Source organism: Rhinichthys klamathensis, unplaced genomic scaffold, assembly GCF_029890125.1.
Source record: "Rhinichthys klamathensis goyatoka isolate OS25496 unplaced genomic scaffold, OSU_Roscu_1.1 h1tg000015l_1, whole genome shotgun sequence".
In the NCBI taxonomy this organism is placed as follows: Eukaryota; Metazoa; Chordata; class Actinopteri; order Cypriniformes; family Leuciscidae; genus Rhinichthys; species Rhinichthys klamathensis.
The window spans coordinates 1,220,771-1,246,689 of record NW_026606567.1 but is presented as its reverse complement, the minus strand read 5'-3'; the positions used below and the strand labels follow the sequence as shown (position 1 = coordinate 1,246,689).

The 25,919-nt window shown below is 40.4% G+C and overlaps 1 protein-coding gene across 8 annotated transcripts in view; it reads left to right on the top strand.

Annotated features, from left to right (window-relative positions):
* baiap2a (BAR/IMD domain containing adaptor protein 2a) overlaps window positions 1-25,919 on the top strand; it is a 106,051-nt gene that overhangs the window by 79,092 nt on the left and 1,040 nt on the right. For 3 of the 8 annotated variants that reach the window (XM_056272339.1, XM_056272356.1, XM_056272362.1), the window contains exons 7-13: window positions 11,435-11,587; window positions 15,784-16,017; window positions 17,834-18,050; window positions 18,172-18,373; window positions 18,921-18,989; window positions 20,255-20,408; window positions 22,651-22,688. In XM_056272339.1, coding sequence (XP_056128314.1) covers window positions 11,435-11,587; window positions 15,784-16,017; window positions 17,834-18,050; window positions 18,172-18,373; window positions 18,921-18,989; window positions 20,255-20,408; window positions 22,651-22,688 — 1,067 coding nt within the window. Of the gene's footprint in view, window positions 1-11,434; window positions 11,588-15,783; window positions 16,018-17,833; window positions 18,051-18,171; window positions 18,374-18,920; window positions 18,990-20,254; window positions 20,409-22,650; window positions 22,689-23,642; window positions 25,093-25,919 lie in introns of those variants that run through there. The other 5 variants (XM_056272381.1, XM_056272368.1, XM_056272374.1 and 2 more) reach the window with 3 other exon arrangements.

The window sequence follows — 25,919 nt, the reverse complement described above, 5'->3', positions numbered from 1 at the left end:
ATGGGAAGGAAAACTTATTTGACTTTTTAACATTGATAATTAAATGTTTCTTGAGCATATCAATCTTAATTGTCAATCAATCATCAAATCAGCATATTAGAATGATTTCTGAAGGATCATGTGACCAGTGTTGCCAAGTCCATGGTTTTCCTGTGAAATTGCGCTACTTTTAAATTGTTGCCGTGGCTTTGTGTCAGTTTTCTGCTATTTTTCATTGACCATCGGGCTCCTTTTGTTGCGCAGACCTGGCAACCCTGCATGTGACACTGAAGACTTCAGCTTTACCATCACAGTAATAAATAACATTTTAAGATAGTCAAATAGAGAAGTTATTTTAAATTGTAATAATATTTCACTATATTACTGTATTTTTTACTTTATTTTTTTATCAAATAAATGCAGCCTTGGTGAGCATTAAAAAACCTTACCGACCCCAAACTTTAAAACAGAAGTGTAGAATTCGACTTATGTAGAGTCACAGCTATTTTACCTTATTTACTTTACTTTAAAATAAAGTAAATCCAATCAGTCTCATCCAATCAGATCTGTGGCATAATAAAGCAATTATTGTCATGTTTAAGAACACCTTTTACCCTTGGTAAAATCACTGTTACACACTACGGCTCATTGCTTTAATAAAATGACAGCAGTCACAGATGTTCAGTTAGTAGTTTGATGTATTAAGATTAACAGTTTGCGCAGAGTTTCGGCCCTCACAGTTGCCAAGCAACAGAGTCACATGCCACATTAATATATAATGTTTGGTCACAAGTGTGTCTCTGCATTTAACAACGACAATGAACACTGCTAATCAGATCACAAGTTGTATAATTACGCATTTAGATGATATATAATGAGTTATTTATCTTTCTGAGCTTCTAAAAGATCGATTCTGAAAACCTGCTTCAGTCCAAAGAACAGACCTGCTCTCATTTTGTACCTCAGACTCATTTTTTTCATGTAAATGTGGCCTTGAGCGAGAGCAGGAAAAGTCAACTGATTTAGTCGAGAGCCCCAGGGGCGCATAAAGCAAAGTCTGAGTGCGCACACACACACAAATGCAGATACTTCATCCATATTACGGTAAATCACGGCACTATCGCTTAGAGAGTGATGGCGGTTTGGAGGTTCACGGATTGTGATTCATTGGAAAAGCTCCATGAACAGGCATGACTTGACTGCTCTGTCTGAGCGTGTTCAAACAACTGTTTATGCACTCGGTTTTTCTCGCTCTCGACTCTGTTGTACCTCCATCCTCTCTTCGTTTTTTCCTCGTCCTGTTGCTGCTGAAATAATTAGTCGCTGAAGTCCCTCTGAAGATGCTAATTAGCTAATTATTCAGTTCGGTAGAGTGGTCTGAGTTACAGCGGGAGGGATATGAGATTCGGCGGAGGTCTACGCCGCTCGCTGTAACATCACACGTTAACAGACGTGTCATGCTTCTGAATGGTGTGGACTCCTCGGCGAGTTCAGGGAAAGCAATTAGCGTATCTACTTGCACGCGCGGTTAGCGCACATGACTCTGTGAGAGTCATCTTGGGAGAGCCAGGGATTGTTGCTTTGCTAGGCTGGAGAGGAAGCTGCTGTGCCACTGGATGAAGGACTGCTGATGTCAGAGGAACGAGTGGAGCTGCGGCTATATCAGGCTGACGCAGCGGGACACCCAGCAGGAAGCGTTTAAGTTAGAGAGGGCTTTGTAGGCTACTGTACAGCACGCGAGTGTTGCTTTAGACATACAGTAGAGGGATTCCAACCTCCCATCCAGCACACAGCCAGGGTCCAAAAAAGACTTTTCTAAAGCTGCAAATGCCGGGCAATTTATGAAAATGACTTAATCCTATAATGAGGAATTATTTAGCTGAATATTTGCAGCAAACAGCACATTGTCCCCTAATACTGATATGTACCTCTGGTACTACTTCTCAGTTTAATGTTGTACATCTTTTTTTAGAGTTTTAAATTTCTACATTTAAATCATTTTAAGATGCACACTGTTAGGTCCCACCAGGTAGTTCACCGAGGCCCCCTAGTGGGCCCCAGCTTCTACTGTTTTTAAGGCTTTGATATATATCTGGGAAATTCGAAGAACAAACTGGTGTGACGTCATTTTTTTTTTTTTAATCTGAGCAAAACAAAGTTCGTTTCGGGCGTTTAAAACAGGCTGGTAAATACCTTCGAACTACCATTGGTCTGTGGTGATGATGTAATAGGTGGGTGTGGCTCTGAGGCTCCGCCTTCTTGAACATGGATAAATTCTCCGGTTCATTTCTTCTGTTCAGTCCGTCGAGGTCAGACATCCGTGAGTAAAAACATGAACACACTGAAGAGCCACAATCAGGGCCATCCTTAGGGCGGTGCAACCAGTGCCACAAGGAGGGTGAACCCCCTGCCCCAGGAACACAATCGCGAACAGACTCCAAACCCTCTGTCCCTATGGCTCCACCTTGCTCAGTCGTCCCTCTGGTTCCGCCTCGGACTTCCGAGTCATCAGCTGCGCCTCGACCCTCCACCCCTTGGGCTCCGTTTTCATTGTCATCATTTGCCTGAGTTCCAAAACAATCTATCAGTTTTTCAGCAAAACTGATCATTTAAAGGCCTTGGAATTTTGCATATCAAATATGATACAGTATGATTTATTGGGTTAAAAAATCAAATTGTCTTTTTGATATGCATTACCTGTTTGTTACTCAAGATAACATGCATTCCAGCTGGACCAGAAAATACTGTTTGTGTTTGTTTGTTTTTTAGTGTGATTTGAGCAAAATAAGCTAAATTTATGATGCATAATTTGCTGATTTGAAGTATATTATTGACAATAAATAAAATAAAAAACTCACACATCCCAGAACTTAGAAGGTGTATAAGGTAATGTCATAATGTCACAGTATATTTTATGCCACGTTGTGCACGCGGTGTTGGGTTTTTTTCTTTGGAAATGTCATCTTGGCAAACACTTTTGGAGGTTTCATTCTTTTCCTGTTCAATTAGATACTGCAGTTTCTTGGATAAAATACCACGTTTTCAAAAACAATAACTGTAACTATGGTGGGAGGAAACTATGCCCTTTCAAAAACATTCTGTAAAAATACCATGGTACTTTGATACACATCATGACACTGAATAATTAATCTTTTAACATGAAAGTACTGCTTTAGTGTGGTTTTGTAAAGGTATTCATTTTAGATGAGCAGTTCGTTGAAATAGCTGTTGCTTTGTGGAGAGGAATTTGTGATATTGTTGACACTAACACGAGCAGAACAATAACTGTATCTGGAATTTCCCTGCGGTACACGTGTCTTCGGGTTTCACTTGTTAGTGTAATGTTCCTTGTGTCATAATAAAGGTTGAGCTGGACTGGTTCGGCATGTCCCAGAGTAAAACATGGCTGTTTTTAGTGAGTTTTTCTTGTTCTCCGAATTAAAGTAACATGTTGTTGGAACTGCAGCCTCCCTTTGGCAAGAGAGATGAGGTTGCTTCAAATTTGGTTCTGATTGGGGTCGGGAAGATATTTAAAAAATGTTTTTGGAAAAACAGCTTGGTATATTTTTGTTTCTGGACGCTGAGAAATGTTCAACTTTGAGTAAAACAGTAGCCTGACTTCGTCATACACATATTCTAGTCAGAATGTGAGTCTGATACTGCTCCATAGGGCTTTGATTATGAGGCGTGTCTTAACCGAACCAGGAAGAAAAAAAAACTCTGCACTCAATTGGATAGACCTGCACTCAATTGGATAGACCTACAACCAATCAGAGCACTGCACGCACACTGGAAGTAGTAGTAAAATAATGAGTGTTGCTTCTTTTGCTTGGTCCTCCATGAGTGCGACCAAAGGAGAAACCACAACGACCCCAAGGGGCTTTCATTGCGTCCCATCTTCTTAGCGACCATCGGAGCCAGCTGATAAAATAAACTTTTGCCGAATCCCGTAGGAAGGACGGCAAACACGTCTTTCCGATCGACAAATGCCTTGATTGCAGTTCTCTGTTCGTCTTTTAAAATGAATGTGCTGTCGATTTCTTTTACAACAGACGCGATGCCTGAATCTATACATCTCAGTTCTCCAGCTGCAGTCATCTTTGAGGGAAACCAGTTCAACCCAAGCGCTCTTTGATAACGTGATGCTTACGTAACTGCAGATCATCTGTCCATCATCGTATAAAGCCCGCCCTGGCAATTTGATTGGCCCGACTAATTCTGAACCGATCATAATTACTCCTCAATGGATCGAGTCCAGACCGAACTTCCCGACCAAAAAATGTTGTGGGCGGGGTTCGGGCTGGCATCCAGGCTAGTAAAACAGTCTTACCGACCCAAAACTTTAGAATGGTGGTGTATCATACTTTTGGATTAATTTTATTTGAGTATTCAGTATGATAATAAATAATCAAGGCACGGGTACTAAAACCTTACTGTGTCACCAGTATACCGTGCAGCAATTCTCTCCACTTTCTCCATCAATAACTAGAGCGTATGTGCTAAAGTCACATGACCTGTGTAACATCTGTCATACCGGCTGATTGATTAGGTCTGACAGCTTCCATATATCAAACGAAGGGTCCTGCCTTCTCCATCGATCACGCCATCAGCACGCCTGTCACCCGCGTCATGCCTGTCCACGCGGCCGCCTGCTGTCATGACCTCTAATGCATCTTTTCATCAAACACTCATTCCCCATGTTCTATGTTTCCGTTGCGCTTTTCCTCATTTCACCACCTGTGCTGTCGTACATCACCGTATCTCTTTCACACTGCAGTACTCTGACTCATAGTAGAGTTGTATCTGTATTTTTACTCTGAAGGCTGTAAAGCAAGTCCACATGTCTGATTGATGCATTATTCTACAAGGCAGGAATCTTCCTTTAAAGTTAAAAAATGTACCCTTTATCCTTCTCAATTAATTATTTTTTTGTCTGCAAATATCGTTTTGCTTGAAAATATGTAACATTATGCAAGTATAAAGGGGTTTTGAACAAGGTTTTATGTTTTTATTCCATTCACCAGTCATGCAGAGCTCTGATCTTTAATTTGCCCTCCCTCATTAAGGCTACGTTCACACTGTCAGTTGGGATTGACAACGGCATTTAATTAGTTACAGGTGTGACTCTTGAAATATCCTGTTCAAACAGCAACTTGCAATAGCGTCTTGAAATTTGAATACAGTCTTTATGAATGTGCAATGGGAGTTAAGCCCGTATTCTCTTACCGGTAACCATAGCGACAGTGACCAAAGTAATATCAAAGAAGGCGACGTCCATAAAATAGAAATGTTACTTTTGATACGACAAGAGTCCAATCCAGCCACAAGTTCATCCGTCAAATATTCATTAACTGACAGCAGCTTTTACATCTGAGTGGAGAGCGGAGCAATTTGAGTCACGCATAAAACACAAAGCTGAAGGGAACAGCTCTGGTGGAGGATAGTGGATCTAAAACCTTCAAGTGACACACAGCTCATTTCTCCGTCGATGTAAGTCACCTAAATATGAAACCACACATGAAAAACTTCAACACACGGTAGGCACATTCACATATTGATCAGCGAACATAAACTGATCAACCGTACTTGCTTGATGCGTGAGAACAGACCTCATTGGTTGCTGTGTAACTCATGAGAATGAGTCTCATTGGTTCTCACACATCAAGCAAGCATGCGTGAGCTTCCGTTTACCATAACTGATGTGTGAGTTGATGAATGTTTATATGTGAATAAATGGCAATATGTTCATCATATAGAACAATAGTCTCTCTTCAGAAAATGTGGACCAAACCGCTCAATTCATATGGATTAGTTTCCGATTTCTTTATTAACTTTTTGGAGCGTCAAAGTGGTACAGTAGTTGCGTAGACTTTCAATGGAGGGACAGAAATCTCTTAGATTTCATTTTTAAATTGTTCATTTGTGTTTCGAAGATTAACGAAAGTCTTACAGTTTTGGAACAACATGAGGGTGAGTAAATTATGACAGAATTTTCATTTTTGGGTGAACTAACCCTTTAAATACTTGTAGTCCCATTTTATCTGGAAAAAAAAAGACAGTACTATTTAAATACATTCATCCAGGGTTTTTCCTGCATAGAGAATTAAAGGATTAGTTCACTTCAGAATAAAAATTTCCTGATAATTTACTCACCCCCACGTCATCCAAGATGTTCATGTCTTTCTTCAGTCGAAAATAATTTTTCTCCATATAGTGGACTTCAATGGGAACCAACGGTTTGAAGGTCCAAATTGCATTTTCTATGCAGCTTCAAATGGCTTTACACGATCCCAGCCGAGGAATAAGGGTCTTATCTAGCCAAACGATCTATCATTTTCAAAAAAATAATAAATAATTTTTTTTAAAAAATAATGATAATATATATATATATATTAGGGCCGTCAGTTAAACGCGTTATTAGTCGGCGTTAACGTAAACCCATTTTAACAGCGTTATTTTTTTTATCGCGTGATTAACGGTCTTTTTGGCCTAGCAAACTTTGTAGTTTTTTTCACATGCTTTTGCAACAGGACGCGGCATGCGCGGCGCTGCGCTGCGCTATGAAACCCGTTCATTTCAATGGCTTGCGCTGCGCGAGGACGTTTTGTTGCTTCGTCGACCAAAGCGCAAGCGGATCTAGCTAGACCGGAAACAAAACAACAGGCACGCCGCACACACTTGTTTGGGCTTGCGAGCTGGCCAAATAGTTGGTTAACGTTACGTTTTGAGTGGATGACGAGCGCGAGATGCCAAAATGGATGCCAATAAGATTCTGAATTGAAAGTTTACTTTTAAAAAGTTGCCAAATGGTCCCATTGACAAGACCAAAGTGATCTGTGTTTTTTGTCGTTGTGAACTGAGCTATCATCATCGCAGCACGTCCAGTCTGAAACACCACTTGATGATGGCCAAGCACACACACACACACAGCTGATGCGAATTCTCCGCCCCCTCGTCAATATCAGGACCTCGTCAGTATTTCTTTCACCCTTTTATTGATGGACAGTGTTACATTGTGTGAGAGATTATTTGCTCCAAGTGAGAATGTTAGTGTGGAATTGAACACTGTATATGCCAATGTTGTTTTCAATAAAAAACATTTGCACAAAGCAAGCCGATCCACTTTTCCATGTTGATAAGAGCATTAAAATGAGAAAAAATAATGGGACAAAAAGAAATCAAGAGACATTTAGAATAGATAAAAATGTGCGATTAATTGCGATTAATCGCAAGTTAACTATGACATTGATGCAATTAATCACGATTAAATATTTTAATCGTTTGACAGCACTAATATATATATATATTTACTGTAAAACTTCAAATAATAGCCGAGTCCCAAATAGACGCCTGTCTCTTTTACACGCCTGGTGTGGCTGCAGGTTTGGGAAAATAAAGGCTGGTCTCAAATAGAGGCCGGGTCTGTTTTTTAGTTTCGGGTTGTATTTAATCTTCTAAAACCGTCAGATCGTCCGCTTTTTGGTGGCCGCCAACGCAAATGTTTGTCCCGCCAAAGCCTTTTTTGATCGGTGAGTGATGTAAAATAGAATGACTGCTGCGCTTGACAGGGCGCGTTACGAGCAGAGAGAGCGCTCCGGCCGCGCGCATGCGCGCGCACTCTCACGTCTTCAAACAACACGAGCGCTGTCTTGGTCTCTCTCCCTCGCGCATATTAATCAAAATCAGTTGACGCGATAGTAAAAGGTCGGAAGTTTCACGTGGAGCATTTGGGGATTTTTAGAGATTAGAGACTCTAGGCCTACACTCAATGAACAACATCTCAACACTAAATTATAAAGGCCTGTCTCATATAGACGCCTGTCTCAAATACAAGCCGGTACAGTTCGACGATTTGGGAATATTATTTGAAGTTTTACGGTATATATATATACTTTTTAACCACAAATGCTCGTCTTGCACTAGCTCTGCGATGCGCCACGCATTACGTAATCACATTGAAAGGTCACGCGTGTTCCGGTTCAAAAATGTAGGGTAGGGCGAAAAACTCCATCTCATTTTCTCCTCCAACTTTAAAATCGTCTGACATCGTTGTTTTACCTTTTATTTATTTAATTTTTTTTGTAAATGGCAATTGACTTAGTCTTTGCACGTTCGCTTTGTAAACATCTAGGTCGGTACTTCCGCCTACGTCACGCGTGACCTTTCAACGTGATTAAGTAATGCGTGGCGCATCGCAGAGCTAGTGCAAGACGAGCATTTGTGGTTAAAGAAGTTTTATAAAATGAAAAATAGGATGCTGAAATGTTCTGCCACTGGCTGTGCACTGTGTAGAATGCAAAATGGCTTTAATGCAATGTTTCATGACCTTATGTTGTTTATGTTCAACTCCACTGCAAAATGGCCCTTTTTAGCGGTTATGTTGTATTTAATTACTTTATGTTCAACAGGTTAGCTTTTTGTAGAATGTTCTTTATCTTGATAATTGTAATTTTCTTAAACCATCTAATTATTAGAAAACCTAAAATACATTGCTTGTAAAAGGCAGCTGTTTTAACAGCTAAAGGGGGGTCCCTTTTGCAGTGTAGTTGAACATAAACATAACATAAGGTCGTTAAACATTGCTGTAAAGCCTTTGTTTTCATCTACACTGTGCACAACCAGAGGCAAAACATTCCAGCCTCCTATTTTTCATTTTTCAAAATGTTTGCTTTGGGCAGTTGAAGGCACGGCACAAGTGCATGTGTGCACATCATCAGGATGGTACCACCTCCGCTTCGTTTCGAGCCAGGAAAAACCCTGCATATATCTGTTACGAGTTACTTTTTGGATTACATTAGCATATAGATGACAGACAATGACTAAAAGCCACAACACTTACACTTATTTTGTCTTTAATGCAATCTTCTGTTGTTCCTCAACACATGTAAGCCAGTAGCCATCAGTGTAAAACTAGCGCCAACCTGTGGTAATAACTTCACACTGCATGTACTCACTTCAGTCAGGACCTTGCATTTTGTGGCAGTGGCGTGAACAAAGGTTGTGTTTTATCTTGCGGATACTCAATCTAGTAAATACTCTCTTCAACAAGCTCTTCTTTCAGATAATTCAGTCCACTGGATACAAAGTAGATGGAAGACCATCAAATCTCTCTATAAAACTCTCTCCTGCTGGTTTTACAACCCATTAATTTTACATCCCAATCTTCATCTGAACGCAGTCGAGCTTTCGCTGTGTGACCGTTGGAGATTGTCTGCTCCATTAGATTTCTGAGTCTGACTTGTTCATCAGCGTTTCACTCCCTCTGAGTCCGTTTTTTTTTTTCCCTTTGGAAGTAGTTCCCATCATTGATTCTTGATGGTGTCTGAAGTACTTTTCTCATTATAATGCTTTCCTCATCACTTGCTTCATTCAGGCCACTATAACTGAATACACGATGATACCAGTGAGTGATGGGAAGTCCCCCTCGTCCTGTTGTGGGTAAATTGGAATAGGGCACTAAAACACCTGGATGTGTTGAGATAATGAGTTCTGTAACGGTTCTGACATTTCCGGGAGCTGAGAGTTCCCGCTGGGGATGTGTGAGAGGGAGATGGCAAGGTGATTATCGACCAATCAGCAGAGAGCGGGTAGAGACGAGATCATTTTAGTATTCATTAGAAAAACTATTGCACAGATATCTAAAACACATTCATATATTCACAGCACTCCTGCTCATGTTTTAATCTAGACTCTAGAGCAGTCACTGACAAAACAGCACTAAAAAGCACCAATTTTGTAGTGCCATTATGCATGAATATAATCATTCAGTACCATGGAACTGTCGCAATAGTTTTTGTAAGGCGTAATAGAGAACCTGCACACTATTGTTATCAATTATTTGCCAAATTCTCTTCATTCTCGAGTTTTAATCAGTACCAAAAACGAGTTTCACAGCCTGATGCCAAGCGAGAACGTTTTTAAAGGGATAGTTCATCATTTACTCGTTTCCTAATTTTCTTTGTTGAGCACAAAAGGTGACTTTTTTTAAAGAAATTCCTGGCTGCTATAGCGAATGTGGATGAGTGTTTGTTTTGTACTCATTAAAGGATTAGTTCACTTTTAAAAAAACTTTTGCTGATAATTTACTCACCCCCATGTCATCCAAGATGTCCATGTCTTTCTTTCTTCAGTCGAAAAGAAATTAAGGTTTTTGATGAAAACATTCCAGGATTTTTCTCCATATAATGCACTTTGCTGGGCACCAAACGGTTCAAGGTCCAAAAGACAGTTTCAGTGCAAACTGCAAACTGTTCAAATGGCTTTAAACGACACCAGACGATGAATAAGGGTCTTATCAAGCGAAACGATCGCTCATTTAAAAAAGAAATAACAAAGTTTAAGTTTTATAAGCTCAAATGCTCGCCTTGCTCTGTTCTGTGTGACTCTCCTGTTCGAGCTCGTTCATCAAAATGAACGAATCTTTTTCCGAGTCAATTCGTTCATTTCATTCGTTAAATGAACCAAATGACTCGAAAAAAGATTTGTTCATTTTGATGAACGAGTTCGAACAGGAGAGTCATGAACGTGCATCACAGAACAGAGCAAGGCGAGCATTTGACATTATTAAACTTAAACTTTGTTATTTATTTTTGAAATGACCGATCGTTTCGCTTGATAAGACCATTATTCATCGTCTGGAATCGTTTAAAGCCCTTTGAACAGTTTGCAGTTTGCACTGAAACTGTCTTTTGGACCTTGAACCGTTTGGTGCCCAGCAAAGTGCATTATATGGAGAAAAATCCTGGAATGTTTTCATCAAAAACCTTAATTTCTTTTCGATTGAAGAAAGAAAGACATGGACATCTTGGATGACATGGGGGTGAGTAAATTATCAGCAAAAGTTTTTTTTAAAGTGAACTAATCCTTTAATATACAATACCGTTCAAAATTAATACTTTTTATTCCGCAAGGTGACCGCAGTGACAGTAAAGACGTTTGTAATGTTACAAAAGATTTTGATTTCAAATAAATTATTTTCTTTTGAACATTATATTTATCAAAACATGAAGCAGCACAACTGTTTTCAACATTGATACTAATCAGAAATGTTTCCTGAGCATCAAACCATCATATTAGAATGATTTCTGAAGGATCATGTGACACTGAAGACTGGAGGAATGATGCTGAAAATTCAGCTTTGACATCACAGGAATAAATTACATTTACAATATATTCATGTAGAAAACAGTTATTTTAAATTGTACAAATATTTCACAATATTACTGTTTTTTCTGGATTTTTCTGGATTTTTAATGAATTTAATTTTTTTGGATCTAATAAATGCAGCCTTGGTGAGCAGAAGAGACAACAAAAAGAACCATTAAGCCATCTTAAGGACATTACACAGCAAAAAATGGTTCTTTAGGAAGGTCAAAAGGACATTTAAAGAACCTTAAATTCAAGCCTTTGTATGATCACCATAGAAACGATTTGTTTTTTCTTTTATCTTCCGCAGTTTGTTGAGACCATCAGCAGTAAACAGAGTGAGCTGGAATCCTTCATCGCAGAGGGCTACAAAACAGCACTTTCAGAGGAACGTAGGAGATACTGTTTCCTGGTGGACCGTCAGTGCGCCGTGGCCAAGAACAGCAGTGCCTACCACGGCAAGGTGAGACCCAGATGCTTTTTCCTTTGCCGTACAAGATAGACCGCATCACCACCGATGCACTTTCACAGTCTCTCCTGTAATATGGCTGAAGGCAGCAGCAGTTGCCATGGCAATCCCCAAAGATCACCCCTCACTACAGTCTCCATTGGGCACAGTTTGTTTGGGCTTATTGCGAAGATGAGATTTATTCTCCCCTGCAATTGTCTGTGTTCCAAAGATGCCTGTGAAATAATGCACACCATTTCTGGACATATCAATTATCTGTAATAACGGAGCCACTTCCCCACGGCAAAACATCATCATTGTAACTCCAGACTGCATGTAGAGCAGTTATTTAGATCTGCAGGTGGTCCCAGCCCATATGCAATCTACTTAAATGCTCATTTTTACATCTGTATACTTGTGTGTGCTGAAGAGATGCTTGCACGTGGCTATTTTGTGTAATATACTATTGTATAACTTGCTCTGACTAAACCGTAAACCCTGATCATGGACTAGACGTGTGGTGATGTCTTCTGGGAACGTTGTTGAAGCTGTAGGGAGGGGCGGAGAAAAGCCTTTCGTTTTCAAGAACATCCTGTCCAGTAGCTAATCAGTATGGAGGCGTGTGTGGGAAGAGTTCAGAAAGGGCGCGCTGAAGAGAGAGAAAGAGAGAGAGCGAGTGTGGTGGAGTCGGGAGCTGTGAGTGTGTTGTGTGCGTGAGTCACCAGGAGTGGGCGGTAGGACGGAGACGAAGGCCCCCCTCACCCACACTGCAGTGAGCTGTACTGTAAGTGGTCCGAGATGTGAGAGACCCATTAGCAGTTGCTCAGAATCAACAACAGTCAACTGCTATGATAATGACGTGAGGTGAATTAAATGTTGAAAGGATTGTGCAAATGTGCAGGGTCAAAAACGGTCGATGCCCTTAGGGTTAGGGCTTTTTCAAACCTCTTAACCCGAAGTTGAACTTTGCCACATAACTCAGAACACCCTAGCAACCACCCTGAACATCCTCGCAATAGACTAAAACACTCAAAACACCTTAGCAAACACTCAGGACATCCCAGCAACGCACTAAAAAACCAGTCAGAACACCCTAGAAATAAATCAGAACAACCTAACAACACTCAAACAACTACTCGGAACAGCCTAAAATGACCCTGAACATCCTAGCAAAACACCGCAAACCAGTCAGAACACCCTAGAAATTAATCAGAACAACCTAACAACACTCAAACAACCACTCGGAACCGCCTAAAATGACACTGAACATCCTAGCAAAACACCGCAAACCAGTCAGAACACCCTAGAAATCGCTCAGAACTTCCTAACAACACACAAACAACCACTCGGAACAGCCTAAAATGACCCTGAACATCCTAGCAAAACACTGCAAACCAGTCAGAACACCCTAGAAATCGCTCAGAACTTCCTAACAACACTCAAACAGCCACTCGGAACAGCCTAAAATGACCCTGAACATCCTAGCAAAACACTGCAAACCAGTCAGAACACCCTAGAAATCGCTCAGAACTTCCTAACAACACTCAAACAGCCACTCGGAACAGCCTAAAATGACCCTGAACATCCTAGCAAAACACCGCAAACCAGTCAGAACACCCTAGAAATCGCTCAGAACTTCCTAACAACACTCAAACAACCACTCGGAACAGCCTAAAATGACCCTGAACATCCTAGCAAAACACCGCAAACCAGTCAGAACACCCTAGAAATCGCTCAGAACTTCCTAACAACACTCAAACAACCACTCGGAACAGCCTAAAATGACCCTGAACATCCTAGCAAAACACTGCAAACCAGTCAGAACACCCTAGAAATCGCTCAGAACTTCCTAACAACACTCAAACAACCACTCGGAACAGCCTAAAATGACCCTGAACATCCTAGCAAAACACTGCAAACCAGTCAGAACACCCTAGAAATCGCTCAGAACTTCCTAACAACACTCAAACAACCACTCGGAACAGCCTAAAATGACCCTGAACATTCTAGCAAAACACTGCAAACCAGTCAGAACACCCTAGAAATCGCTCAGAACTTCCTAACAACACTCAAACAACCACTCGGAACAGACTAAAATGACCCTGAACATCCTAGCAAAACACTGCAAACCAGTCAGAACACCCTAGAAATCGCTCAGAACTTCCTAACAACACTCAAACAGCCACTCGGAACAGCCTAAAATGACCCTGAACATCCTAGCAAAACACTGCAAACCAGTCAGAACACCCTAGAAATCGCTCAGAACTTCCTAACAACACTCAAACAACCACTCGGAACAGCCTAAAATGACCCTGAACATTCTAGCAAAACACTGCAAACCAGTCAGAACACTCTAGAAATCGCTCAGAACTTCCTAACAACACTCAAACAGCCATTCGGAACAGCCTAAAATGACCCTGAACATCCTAGCAAAACACCGCAAACCAGTCAGAACACCCTAGAAATTAATCAGAACAACCTAACAACACTCAAACAACCACTCGGAACAGCCTAAAATGACCCTGAACATCCTAGCAAAACACCGCAAACCAGTCAGAACACCCTAGAAATCGCTCAGAACTTCCTAACAACACTCAAACAACCACTCGGAACAGCCTAAAATGACCCTGAACATCCTAGCAAAACACAGCAAACCAGTCAGAACACCCTAAAAATCGCTCAGAACTTCCTAACAACACTCAAACAACCACTCGGAACAGCCTAAAATGACCCTGAACATCCTAGCAAAACACTGCAAACCAGTCAGAACACCCTAGAAATCGCTCAGAACTTCCTAACAACACTCAAACAACCACTCGGAACAGCCTAAAATGACCCTGAACATCCTAGCAAAACACTGCAAAACAGTCAGAACACCCTAGAAATCGCTCAGAACTTCCTAACAACACTCAAACAACCACTCGGAACAGCCTAAAATGACCCTGAACATTCTAGCAAAACACTGCAAACCAGTCAGAACACTCTAGAAATCGCTCAGAACTTCCTAACAACACTCAAACAGCCATTCAGAACAGCCTAAAATGACCCTGAACATCCTAGCAAAACACTGCAAACCAGTCAGAACACCCTAGAAATCGCTCAGAACTTCCTAACAACACTCAAACAACCATTTGGAACAGCCTAAAATGACCCTGAACATCAAACACCAAAAATAAATCAGAACCTTACAATTCTCAAAAAACCACACCAACACCGTAAAATGGCCCCGAACACGTTAGCAGCGCACAAAAACCAGTCAAAACACCCTAGAAATCACTCAGAATACCCTAACAACACACAAACAACCTCTGAGAACCCTAAAGACCGCCCAGACCATCATAGCAGCATAATAAAAACAACACAGAATACCCTGGGAATCACCCACAACACATTAAAAACACTCAGAACACTGGCAACACACTCAAAACTATCACTGAACACCCCAGCAACCCAAATAACTATTTAGAACACCTTAAAAACCACCCAGAACACCATCGAAATACATCAAAGAACACTCAGAATACATTTGCAATACAATATAAACCACTTATAACACCTTAGAAACCTAGCAACACAATAAAAATAACTCAGAACACCCTAGCAACACACTAAAGAACACTCAGAACACATTAGCAACACACTAAAAACCAATCAGAACACACCCAAAACACTTTATCAACCACTTGGAGCACCCTAGCAATACACCAAAGACCATTCTGACCACATTAGCAACACACAATAAACCAATTAGAATACCCTAGCAACAACCTAGAACACTGAGAACCACTCAGAAAACCTCTGCAACCATAATTGAAATGTCTAAGCAGCCACTCGCATTTTCTTCTGAAAGTGTAAAAATCTAGTCACGAATTTGTAGTAACAATAACAATTAAAGTAACTCTAGTGTTTTGGCAGAAACTACAGTTACCGTTACCATGGCAATTCTTTTTTTGTTTTTTTTGTTTTTTTACATGAGCATCAAGTGTAGTGGTGTAAAGCCAACAGAGGACATCTGGCATCTCTCTCTCTCTCTCTCTCTCTCTCTCTCTCTCTCTCTCTCTCTCTCTCTCTCTCTCTCTCTCTCTCTCTCTCTCTCTCTCGCTCTCACACAAACAAACACATTCGGATACATTTTATTACACCATTTATGGACAAGCTTTGCCAATGCCATTCTAAACAATCCCTATCTTTCCCGTGGTGCTTGTTTGTAGGGTAAGGACTTGTTAACCCAGAAGATCCCGGTGTGGCAACAGGCCTGTGCAGACCCCAACAAGCTGCCTGACAGGGCCATGTTGCTCGCCCAGCAGATGAGCTCTGGATCAAGCACCCTCATCTCCAGCCCTCTGCACTCCTCCAAGGGCAACCTTCTCATCTCAGATCCCATTCCTGGAGCACAACCGCTGCCCGTGCCCCCCGAACTAGCTGCCTTCATGGGTCATCAGGGGGTTAGTAAAGAATATTTGCCATCTGTTTCACAACATTAAGGATTGATTGTTGGTCAGAATACACAAAATAGCATTTCAAGCCTCGCGTATCCTGATGTGAAAAGTAAATGTTCATTTGCATACTGCAGCATTAGCTGAGCGTAGGATGATTCAACCTCTTTAAAACTCATGTCTGCAGGCTGTGCTTTAGTCGAGTGGCCCCTCGCTAGAGCAGAACGCTCACACAATGTTAACTGTGCCTCTACACCCATAATGCACTAACGCTCTATTGGTGCTGCTGCTTGAGTGATACTCGTATATAACAAAGCTTGTTTAGAAGTCTGTGGCCTTGTCTGCTGGTTTAAAACCCAGCCTTTTGTGTGTGTATCTGGAAGTGGTCGACCGATATTGATATTTTTTTGATGGTCGATGCCGATTTCTTAGAGACCAGGGTGGCTGAAGGCCGATATCACACTATTTAACTGACTACACATGTTTTTATACAGTCTACAAATGCACATGGTATACTTGTACATATACAAATTACTATCTTTGTTTAACAGTTCTGTCTTATAATGTAATGTAATAATGCAGAGGTCTTCAACCCTGCTCCTGGAGAACCCAGACTGTTTGAAATCGCCCCCTCATACCCTCATTAACTATTCCCTACATTACTCCACTAATGTAGTCCATTTAAAGGAGTGAATGAAAACGAGTGAGTGAGTTCAGACACTGGCTGTGCTGGAAGGGCTGCCGCTTTTGCATAGTTTGTGCTTGCTGTTTAATAATCATTTGAAATTTAGCAAACTGGCAGCTCCAGTAGTAAGATGAAAAGATTGGAAACTAGCAAACAACTAGCATGGATACTAGCATGTATAACTAGCATGAAAACTAGCATGTATAAACTTTAATTAAAAAAATTAAACAAGTAAAAATTAATTTATACCTGATACTCTGTAGCCAGATTGGAAATGAATGGTTGGATGATTCAGCTGCGGGCGCCATCTTCTGATCAGACACGGGAATTCATTCGGTGCGCTACTCTCACAGTGCATTATGGGTATTCTCTATCCATTGAGCGTACACCGGTTGTACACTCGTTATTTGCGGTGCATTGTGGGATTGAATGAGTGCAATCGATAATGTCCCCTATGGTTTCGGACACCACTACAAATGGCTGTCCCCTCTAACAGTGCACTATTTAACGGTATGGGGGGGTGATTTCGGACACAGCTCCAGTAAAGTTTACTCCTGCAAAGGTTAATTCTAACCTGCTTCAGCACACCTGAAGAGCTTGATTAGCTGGTTCAGGTGTGTTTGATTAGGGTTGTTAAACTCAGGAGCAGGGTTGAAGACCTCTGTTATAATGTATTAGACTGTTAAACAGAGACAGTAAACTAATAAGACGCTCTGACGCTCAGGTGATGGCATTCACACACAGCGCTGTCAAAATAAAAGTAAAAGACTGGTTCCACTTTATTTCAAGTCCACTTTAGACATTCTACTAACTATAAGTAACTTTGCAACTACATGTCAACTAACTCTCATTAGAGTATTAGTAGACTGTAGAGTGTCAGTAGACTTTTAGGTGTTCGGTTTCGGGTTAGTAGAATAAGTTGACTTGTAGTTGCTAAGTTACTTATAGTCAGTAGAATGTCTGTTGGAGGACCATCAAAATAGTGTTAGCAGATATTAAGCAGACAGTCTACTGATACTCTAATGACAGTTAGTTGACATGTAGTTGCAAAGTTACTTAAAGTTAGTAGAATGTCTAAAGTGTCTATCGGTCGACCATTAGTGTCTGGCATCGCTTACTTGGTGATTTTGATGCTTGCAGCGGCTAATGGGTCCTGATGGCATGTCTCTGGTGAACGGGACAACAGGGGTCCATGGAGATGACTACTGGAACGAGGGAGGGGTCTCTCAGGGAAGACCGCCCTCCCCACCGAATCAGTCTCAACCACAGAGCCACCCCCAGAGACAGGTCAGCGACGTCTATTCCAACACTCTGCCCGTCCGCAGGCCTCAGCCCGCTAAAAACAAGACCACTGTGGGTAAGAGTAACCAACCCTTCCACACAACCTTTTGGGCAAATAAAGTCCTTTTGAGTTTGAGAAAAGCTCCATAAAAGAAATGATGGAAAGAATTATTATTAATAGTTGGTTCGCTCTGTAGGAGAGACACGCACTCTGCCTAGGTCAAGTTCTATGGCGGCTGGACTGGAGAAGAACGGACGCGCTCGCGTACAGGCCATTTTCTCCCACGCCGCTGGTGACAACACCACCCTGCTCAGCTTCACTGAAGGCGACATCATCACCCTGCTGGTGCCAGAGGCTCGGGACGGCTGGCACTACGGGGAGAATGAGAAAAACAAGATGTAAGCGCTCAATGATATATACTGTACATTAGCAACAGAGCTGATTGGAAACATGAAAAGTCTTAAATGAATCTTGCATCCCATGAAGCACTGCAGAAGACGTTGGGACCATCCCTACGGTTTCTGGGCCCCTTGTACTGTTCATGTCAGATTGTTCTCCTGAGAAAAAGAGCCAAAAAATATCTCATGCGTGTTCTCTAGAGTTTCAAAAGAGATCTCAACAATATCTCCAAGTGCCCAGAAGCGACTGCGAAGTGGCATTAGACATGTTTCTCTACATTCTCTCACTCCTTGTATATTTGCATGTATTTAAATATTATATATATACAAATAATTAGTGATACATTTGATTACTAGAGTCTTTTTCTCAGGAGAATAATCTGAGATAAATAAGTCTCCGTTTAATCTCTTTTTTTTTTGTTTAGGAGAATATTTTTCTAAGTAAGTTGAGATGTTAAAGATATCCCACTAATGCTTTTTTTTTTACATTTTGTTTGATCCGCTTTCATGGACGTAAAGTTTCTAAAGAAAAGCTCTTTTCTCTCAGGCGTGGCTGGTTTCCGTTTTCCTACACTCGAGTGCTGCCTGAGAGTGACGGCGAGAAGTTAAAAGTCAAGTAAGTTTCTCTCTTTACATTTGGTATTGACATACTGTACGTTTTCGGTGATCGGATCATGATCAGATAGCGCTTGACCACACATTAAAAGCCAGGTGTAAATGCAGCACAGATATCACGTCATGATCTGTTCACTGAAAACGCCTTTGGAAGTCGTCTGGGATGGATTTTGACCACATTGAAGGTGAAAAGGCAAATCTTTTTGTTATTAGTTACGAAAGGAATACGAGGTAACACCGAAAATAATCTCGCACTGTATGTCACTTTAACTGACTGAGCAGTGGGATGCAGGTTTGGGCTTTTCTTTTTCTTCTCTGGCGATTTGAAACAGATATTGTTATCTTGCGCTTTGATTAAATCGCCTGATTTAATCAACAATATCTGATTATTAATCAAATGATTTCACTGGAATATGGTTGGAATCTTGTTTGGCTCATTTAAGTCGCTTTAAAACCTTTTCTTCCTGTTTCTTCACTTCTAATCACTAATAAAAGTATTTACTGAGGAGTTTATAAAGAAAGGAAACATTAAATTACTGAAAAACTATTTTTCACATTTTAAATGACAGAAATAATTAAATGATTTACGAAAACTCTCACCACAAAAGTTTGTTGTCGGTAATAATTTTTTTTTTTTACATTTTTAATGTTTCTGAAAGAAGTCTCTTCTGCTCTGCATTTGTTTTTTTTATCTTAAATCAGTAAAAACTGTAATATTGTGAAATAGTATTACAATTTAAAAGTACTGTTTTCTATTTGTGTATATTATCAAATTTATTTTATTCCTGTGAAGACAAATCTGAATTTTCAGCGTCATTACTCAAGTCTTCAGTGTCACATGATCCATCAGAAATCATTACTGCTTAAGAAAACATTACATTATTAATTTTGAAAATGTTTGCTTCAATTTTTTTTTTTTTTTGTGGAAACCTTAATAAATGCATTTAGTATTGTTTTGAATTTATTTAACAGCATTTGTTGTATATTTTTATATTATAAACAACTCAGTTAGTTTAATGCATCCTTGCTAATAATAACAAATAAATATATATATTCTTATTAAAAAAAAAAAAATTTACAAATCCCCAACTTTTGAGCATTAGTGTGCGTAACTGGTGATTTTGTATTTTACGATGATAAGCTACTGGAGAGGCATTTGAATAAAGGTGTAAATGCAATCCCGTGAAAAACTATCCAGATACGAAACACAAACACATGTTAATCGCATGTGTAAAGATGACTGATTGACTGACCTTCATCCTGTAGTCTTCACCATGGGAAGAGCAGCAGCACAGGAAACCTGCTGGAGCGAGAGGACATGTCTTTGCCCATGCCTGACTATGGTCTGACTGCCCGACTGTTGGCACAGAGCCTAACACAGACTCGACCACGTCCCTACAGCATGGCAGGCTTCGCACAGGTACACACACACTCACACACACACACACAGATACGTATTAGCATTAGACAGGAATCTCTCACCGAAGTCTCCTTTCTTGGAATTTTTTTCTCTGTAATTCTCTTTAAACTCTGCTCAAAGTGTAATCTTTGTGTCAGCTCTTCTTTAATCTGTTCTGTAAAGCTTACTAATGGTGTGGGTCTCTCTTAACGTGCATGATTTTCGTATTAAAAGGATTGTTCATCACAAAATGAAATTCCTGTCATCGTTTACTCATGCTCTTGTTGTTTCAAACACACAAGACTTTCTCTCTTCTGCGGAACACAAAAGCTGTTTTAAAGAGCTTCACTTTTTGGTACACCGAAAGCATTTTGATTAGGGGAAAAAAATGCGATGGAAGTAAATCATATGATTTGTGCACATCTCTGTCAAATCTCAATCACGTTTCTGCATGTTCAGATTTGACACATCACATCTGGTTCGACAAGTTTGACTGAATTCTTCAACATAGAGGCACGTTTTGCCAGTGAGCTTATCTAGATTTTTTCCAAAAACGTACCTGTACATACAATTCACTGCAGTTTACAGCTGAAATGATCGCTAGTTGCTGTAAAACACCAACAACTTTTATTTCTTGTCACACAAATTTTGATTACAGGGGCAGATTATCATTTAATAACACTTATTTTGGGGCCGTTCCTTGCACAGCACAATGATATGACCTCAAAACACTTTTACCCCAGTGCGTAAACTAAACTACATTTTGATGTTTGGCTTTTTGGATGTAGTAAACTTGCTCTGTAGCTCAGCATTGCATTTTGGATGCGAAGCGCGAGTCCAACACGTTTCATGACCAAAGAACACTATTTATCTCACATTTGCTTTTGTTAACACTATCGGTTAAAGGGTTAGTTCACCCAAAAAGGAAAATTCTGTCAGTAATTACTCACCCTCATGTTGTTCCAACCCCGTAAGACGTTCGTTCATCTTCGGAACACAAATTAAGATATTTTTGATTAAATCTGAGAGCTGGATCACTCCTCCATAGGCTTCTTAAGGGATCGAAACTGACCGGCCCAAAAGTTATGAAAGACATCGTTAAAATAGTCCGAGTGACTACAGTGGCTCAATCTTAAGTTTATCAAGCGACGCGTAGTTTCGTAGTATTTCTACGCGAATACTTTTGTGCGCAAAAAAACAAACAAAAATATCGACTTTTTTCAACTAATCATTTCCTTCTCTGTGGGCCGTGATATTTCACGTAGTGAAACTACGCAAAGCTTCTAGGTTGCACGTCACACGTAGGCTCACTATTGGCCGACGCTGGTCATGTGTGTGATGCGTGACGTACAACCTAGAAGCTTTGCGTAGTTTCACTACGTGAAATATCACGGCCGAACAGAAAAGGAAATGATTAGTTGAATAAAGTCGTTATTTTTGTTTGTTTTTTTGCGCACAAAAAGTATTCGCGTCGCTTGATAAACTTAAGATTGAGCCACTGTAGTCACTTGGACTATTTTAACAATGTCTTTCATAACTTTTGGGCCGGTCAGTTTCGATCCCTTAAGAAGCCTATGGACTAGTATGGAGGAGTGATCCAGCTCTCAGATTTAATCAAAAAATGTATTAATTTGTGTTCCGAAGATGAACGAAAGTCTTACGGGGTTGGAACAACATGAGGGTGAGTAATTACTGACAGAATTTTCATTTTTGTGTGAACTAACCCTTTAAGTTTAGTGTAGGTGGCATGTTATTTTCAAATGCGATTAACGTTTTAGCGACCACTCGCCGTACACACTTTTTTGTGCCACACACTGGACATTTCACTTTTAAAGTTGCGTGAAACGTGCAAAAAGCGACATAATATAATTTTGTAGAAATGTCGGGACGGGTACGTTTCTCCAATAAGCTTGGTTTGGGTTTGTTAAATTACTTTTGAGACCAACACCAAAGCGGAAGGTGTTCAGTGAATAACAAAACACAAAATTATTGTATGTCTTCAGAAGACTTTTATGGTGCTATTTGTCTATTTTTGAGCTTGACAATCCCTGGTCACAATCTGCTTTCATTGTAGGAAATACAATTGAAACATTGTGAAAATTGAATGTATCCTTCCGTTTGGAGCGATACGAGATGACAGGATTAGTATGTTTGTGTGAACTGTCCCTTTAATACACTGTGTTGATGCACGCTTGGATATTTTCCTTCTAAGCTGGAAATAAGCTTCTAAGCCGCACTGAAATGTTGTTTTTACGAATTCCAGCCAGCGCTAGAGGATTATGACAGTCAGTTTGCCCCAAGGTAAGATCGGCTCTTAATGGACAGAAATGACAACACTTAATAAAGAGTCTTATGAATTGATCCCAAAATGCCAAAACTGTACTGCTAATTATACCTCTGTTAGTGAATAGTAGTTAATATCTGTAATTTTTCCCTTTCTTAGCTCTTGCTTGCTTATGCTAAATGTGCAATGTAGTGCTGAAATTTGTTGGGAGACCAACCCTGTATTATCTGAGAATTGTAAATGGTTTGACAAGAGAAGGTTGTGTGTCTGTCTGTTTTCGTGAGTGGAGTGAACGAGCTGTTGGATTGTGAAATGCATCGTTGTTGACCTCATTGTAACCTCACTGTGTGTGTGATCCATTAAGGTCAGGATCAGAGCTGCTCACAGTCTGTGTGCCCTGAAGTCATGGTTTCTAGGAGCCTCTAGTTGAGTTGACAATTAAAAACAGACTCCGTTCACTTCTATTGACTCTATTGACTGCAGAAAATAGTTTCATAGCATCACGCAGTTTATAAAAGCAAACCAAAACTGTACAATAATGCACTTACAGTAGAAACAAGTTACAATAGCCTTATATAAGAGTGAATAACTAAGTTTTGTAGCCTTCCTTTTGTAAAGGTTTTCCAGCGCAATGCCCTGCCTCATAAATGTAACATGTAAGTGCATTACTCACTGTAAACACGATTTGACTACCAAGTCAAAAGATTGTTGTTGTAAATTGTATTTAAGCCGAATCATTTTTTATTCAGAAAGATATCTTTGAGATGAAACTTAATCTCTTTGTCAAATGTCCCATGGCACATTTCATAACTGAAGTTGGCTGTTTAGTTTGATGTTAGACATGTTGTTAAGGTTGAGGAATAAGCCCCCTACAGACTTCACTCCCGCCCATTTGTGGCTGTCTTGTCTTTTCTTCATTTCTCTCTGAATGTGTCCGACCTGGCAAGCTTCCTTCTCTCTTTGTTCCACAGTTCCGATGGCAAATTGATTTCGACAGTGTGAACACAGACAGACTATCAGACACAGATCCGGATAGCACAGGGGCCACGCCCCTACTTCCCTTAGCCCCTCCCCCTCTTAAGCTCTGCCTCCACACACTCCTCCTCCAATGGAAGGGGCCAGTCTCATCCCTCCTTTCTGTCCTCTCTTCCTCCCTGCGTCTTGCCGGGGCGATAGTGGTGGTCGCGTGTGGTGGGTCGGGGGGGAACTCTGAGAAGAACGACCGGAACGCAGTCCAACTGCTCGTCTCGCTGCTTTACGGACTCTGATTCGCCTGTAGTGACGCCGCTATGACATCGCTGTGGACTCCAAAGAGACTGCTTACCACTTCCCGTCTTTCATGCATGTGCACAAGTTTTGCTATGTGGTTGTTTTCTAAAATGACATCCTCATGTAAAAAGTGCCAAAAGCCAATTGAGTCTTTTGGAGCAGCTCTCCTCATTGCGAAGCTCTTGCTGAGTGTTTTTTTCTAAGCAGATGTGATGGGAGCCTCATGCATAATGAGGAATGTTTCTTTTTTTTTTTTTCTTCTTCTTCTTTGTGGTTTAGTTGTGCAGAGTGTACTCTCTCTGTGTGTGTTTTTGAAGAGCATTTGCGTTTTGTGAATCCCTCATGTATTACCTGGTGCTCCTCTGGTCCAGAGGCTGTGTCGCTTTGTGCCGCAACAAACAGCAGCTTAGATTTTCCTCTGATTCACTGACGAAATTGGAATGATTCGAATGAAAATCGAAATTTTCCCTCATTAAACAAGTGCCAAATGAGAGTGGACCTACGAAACTAGAGTGAAGGTCGCATGAGCTTCAAAATACTCGGGTGGGACTGTGCCGATCGCCCGGACCGGCACCCATCCGCTCACCCTACATGCATGAAAGAAAAGTGCTCTGAGCAGAAACCTTTACCCCCCAAAAAATACCCCATTATCCTGCCTCAGACACCTTAAAGTATGGGATCAGAATGGTATTATAATGAATACTTCCGCCAATCAAATGAGAGTTCAGTACATTGGACAATGCTGATGCATCCTTTGTGAACTTTTATTTTATGAATATCAATTGGGTTACACATTTATGTATCATATTTTTGTTGAATATATTCATTTGAGCCTATTCTGAGCCCATATTGAAGTGCCAACAGCCCATGTCTTTAAAACATTCCCATTGTAGTATGTTTCCGTGCAGTTTTAGGATGCTGACTGACAGATCCTCTGGAGCTGTGGTGTAGTCCTCGCTGTGTTGATGTTCTTTTGTTTCTTTTCTTTCTTTCTTTTTTTCTTGGAAAATATACAAACTAGGTAAAATGCACAAGAAATCAGTGTAACAATCACAATATGCATGCTGAGGAGGAAAATAGTGAACAATTGACCTTGAATGTATGGTGACTTTTTACGAAAAGAAGAAATAAATATATATATATATTAATAAACATTTGTTTGAATGAGCTTTTGATGATTTTTAATTTGTCATCTTGAATTTACAATTTTCTGCATTGAACAAAAAAAAAAAAAAACTAAGCAGAAAAGAACTTCATTGTGATATTTATTTAAAGTTTTATGGTGTTATTTATTCATATATTATTTGAAAAAATACATAAATATAAAAAATCCATATGGCATGAACAATTTCGGGACATTAATCTTGCACCCTGAAATTAATATTCAAATTATTGGCTTTGCACCCACATGCCGACAAGACAAGGTCGTCCACAAATAAAATCCAGATGAGGTTATGTTGCCGTCCTTTGAGACCGAAACATTTCACGAACCTGAAGAGCACACAGTTCTAATCTAGCGTAATGTTTGTGTTTGTGCATCATGATGTTGTGTCTGTATGAATATGTGACCTGTCCGTGTATTTCTGTGGCTGTGCTTGCCTGCTCGCCTTTTTTTTACTTCTACCTTATCTTCTAAGATCTGATCTATTTGAGATGCGTGTCAGTTTTCCAAGCATGCCTTTTATTTCAAGAACCGAAGGGATTTGATATTTGAAATGTGCTCTTCAAGAGTTCTTTGTTTTGTTTTTCCATACACATCTCTTTACTAATCGGACCTCCTATGCAAACTGCTTTCATTTTGCACTATATTTTGAACCCATGTCATTTCTAGAGGTGCGTTATGTACTCATCTTCGAACATAAGATTGTGACGTCATCCATGACCAGTCTAAACGCTCAGTAACCTACAGTACGGCCATCGTACGCAACACTAACAGTCATGTGAATGCGGTGGAAATGTAGCCATGCATAGCCTCGGTC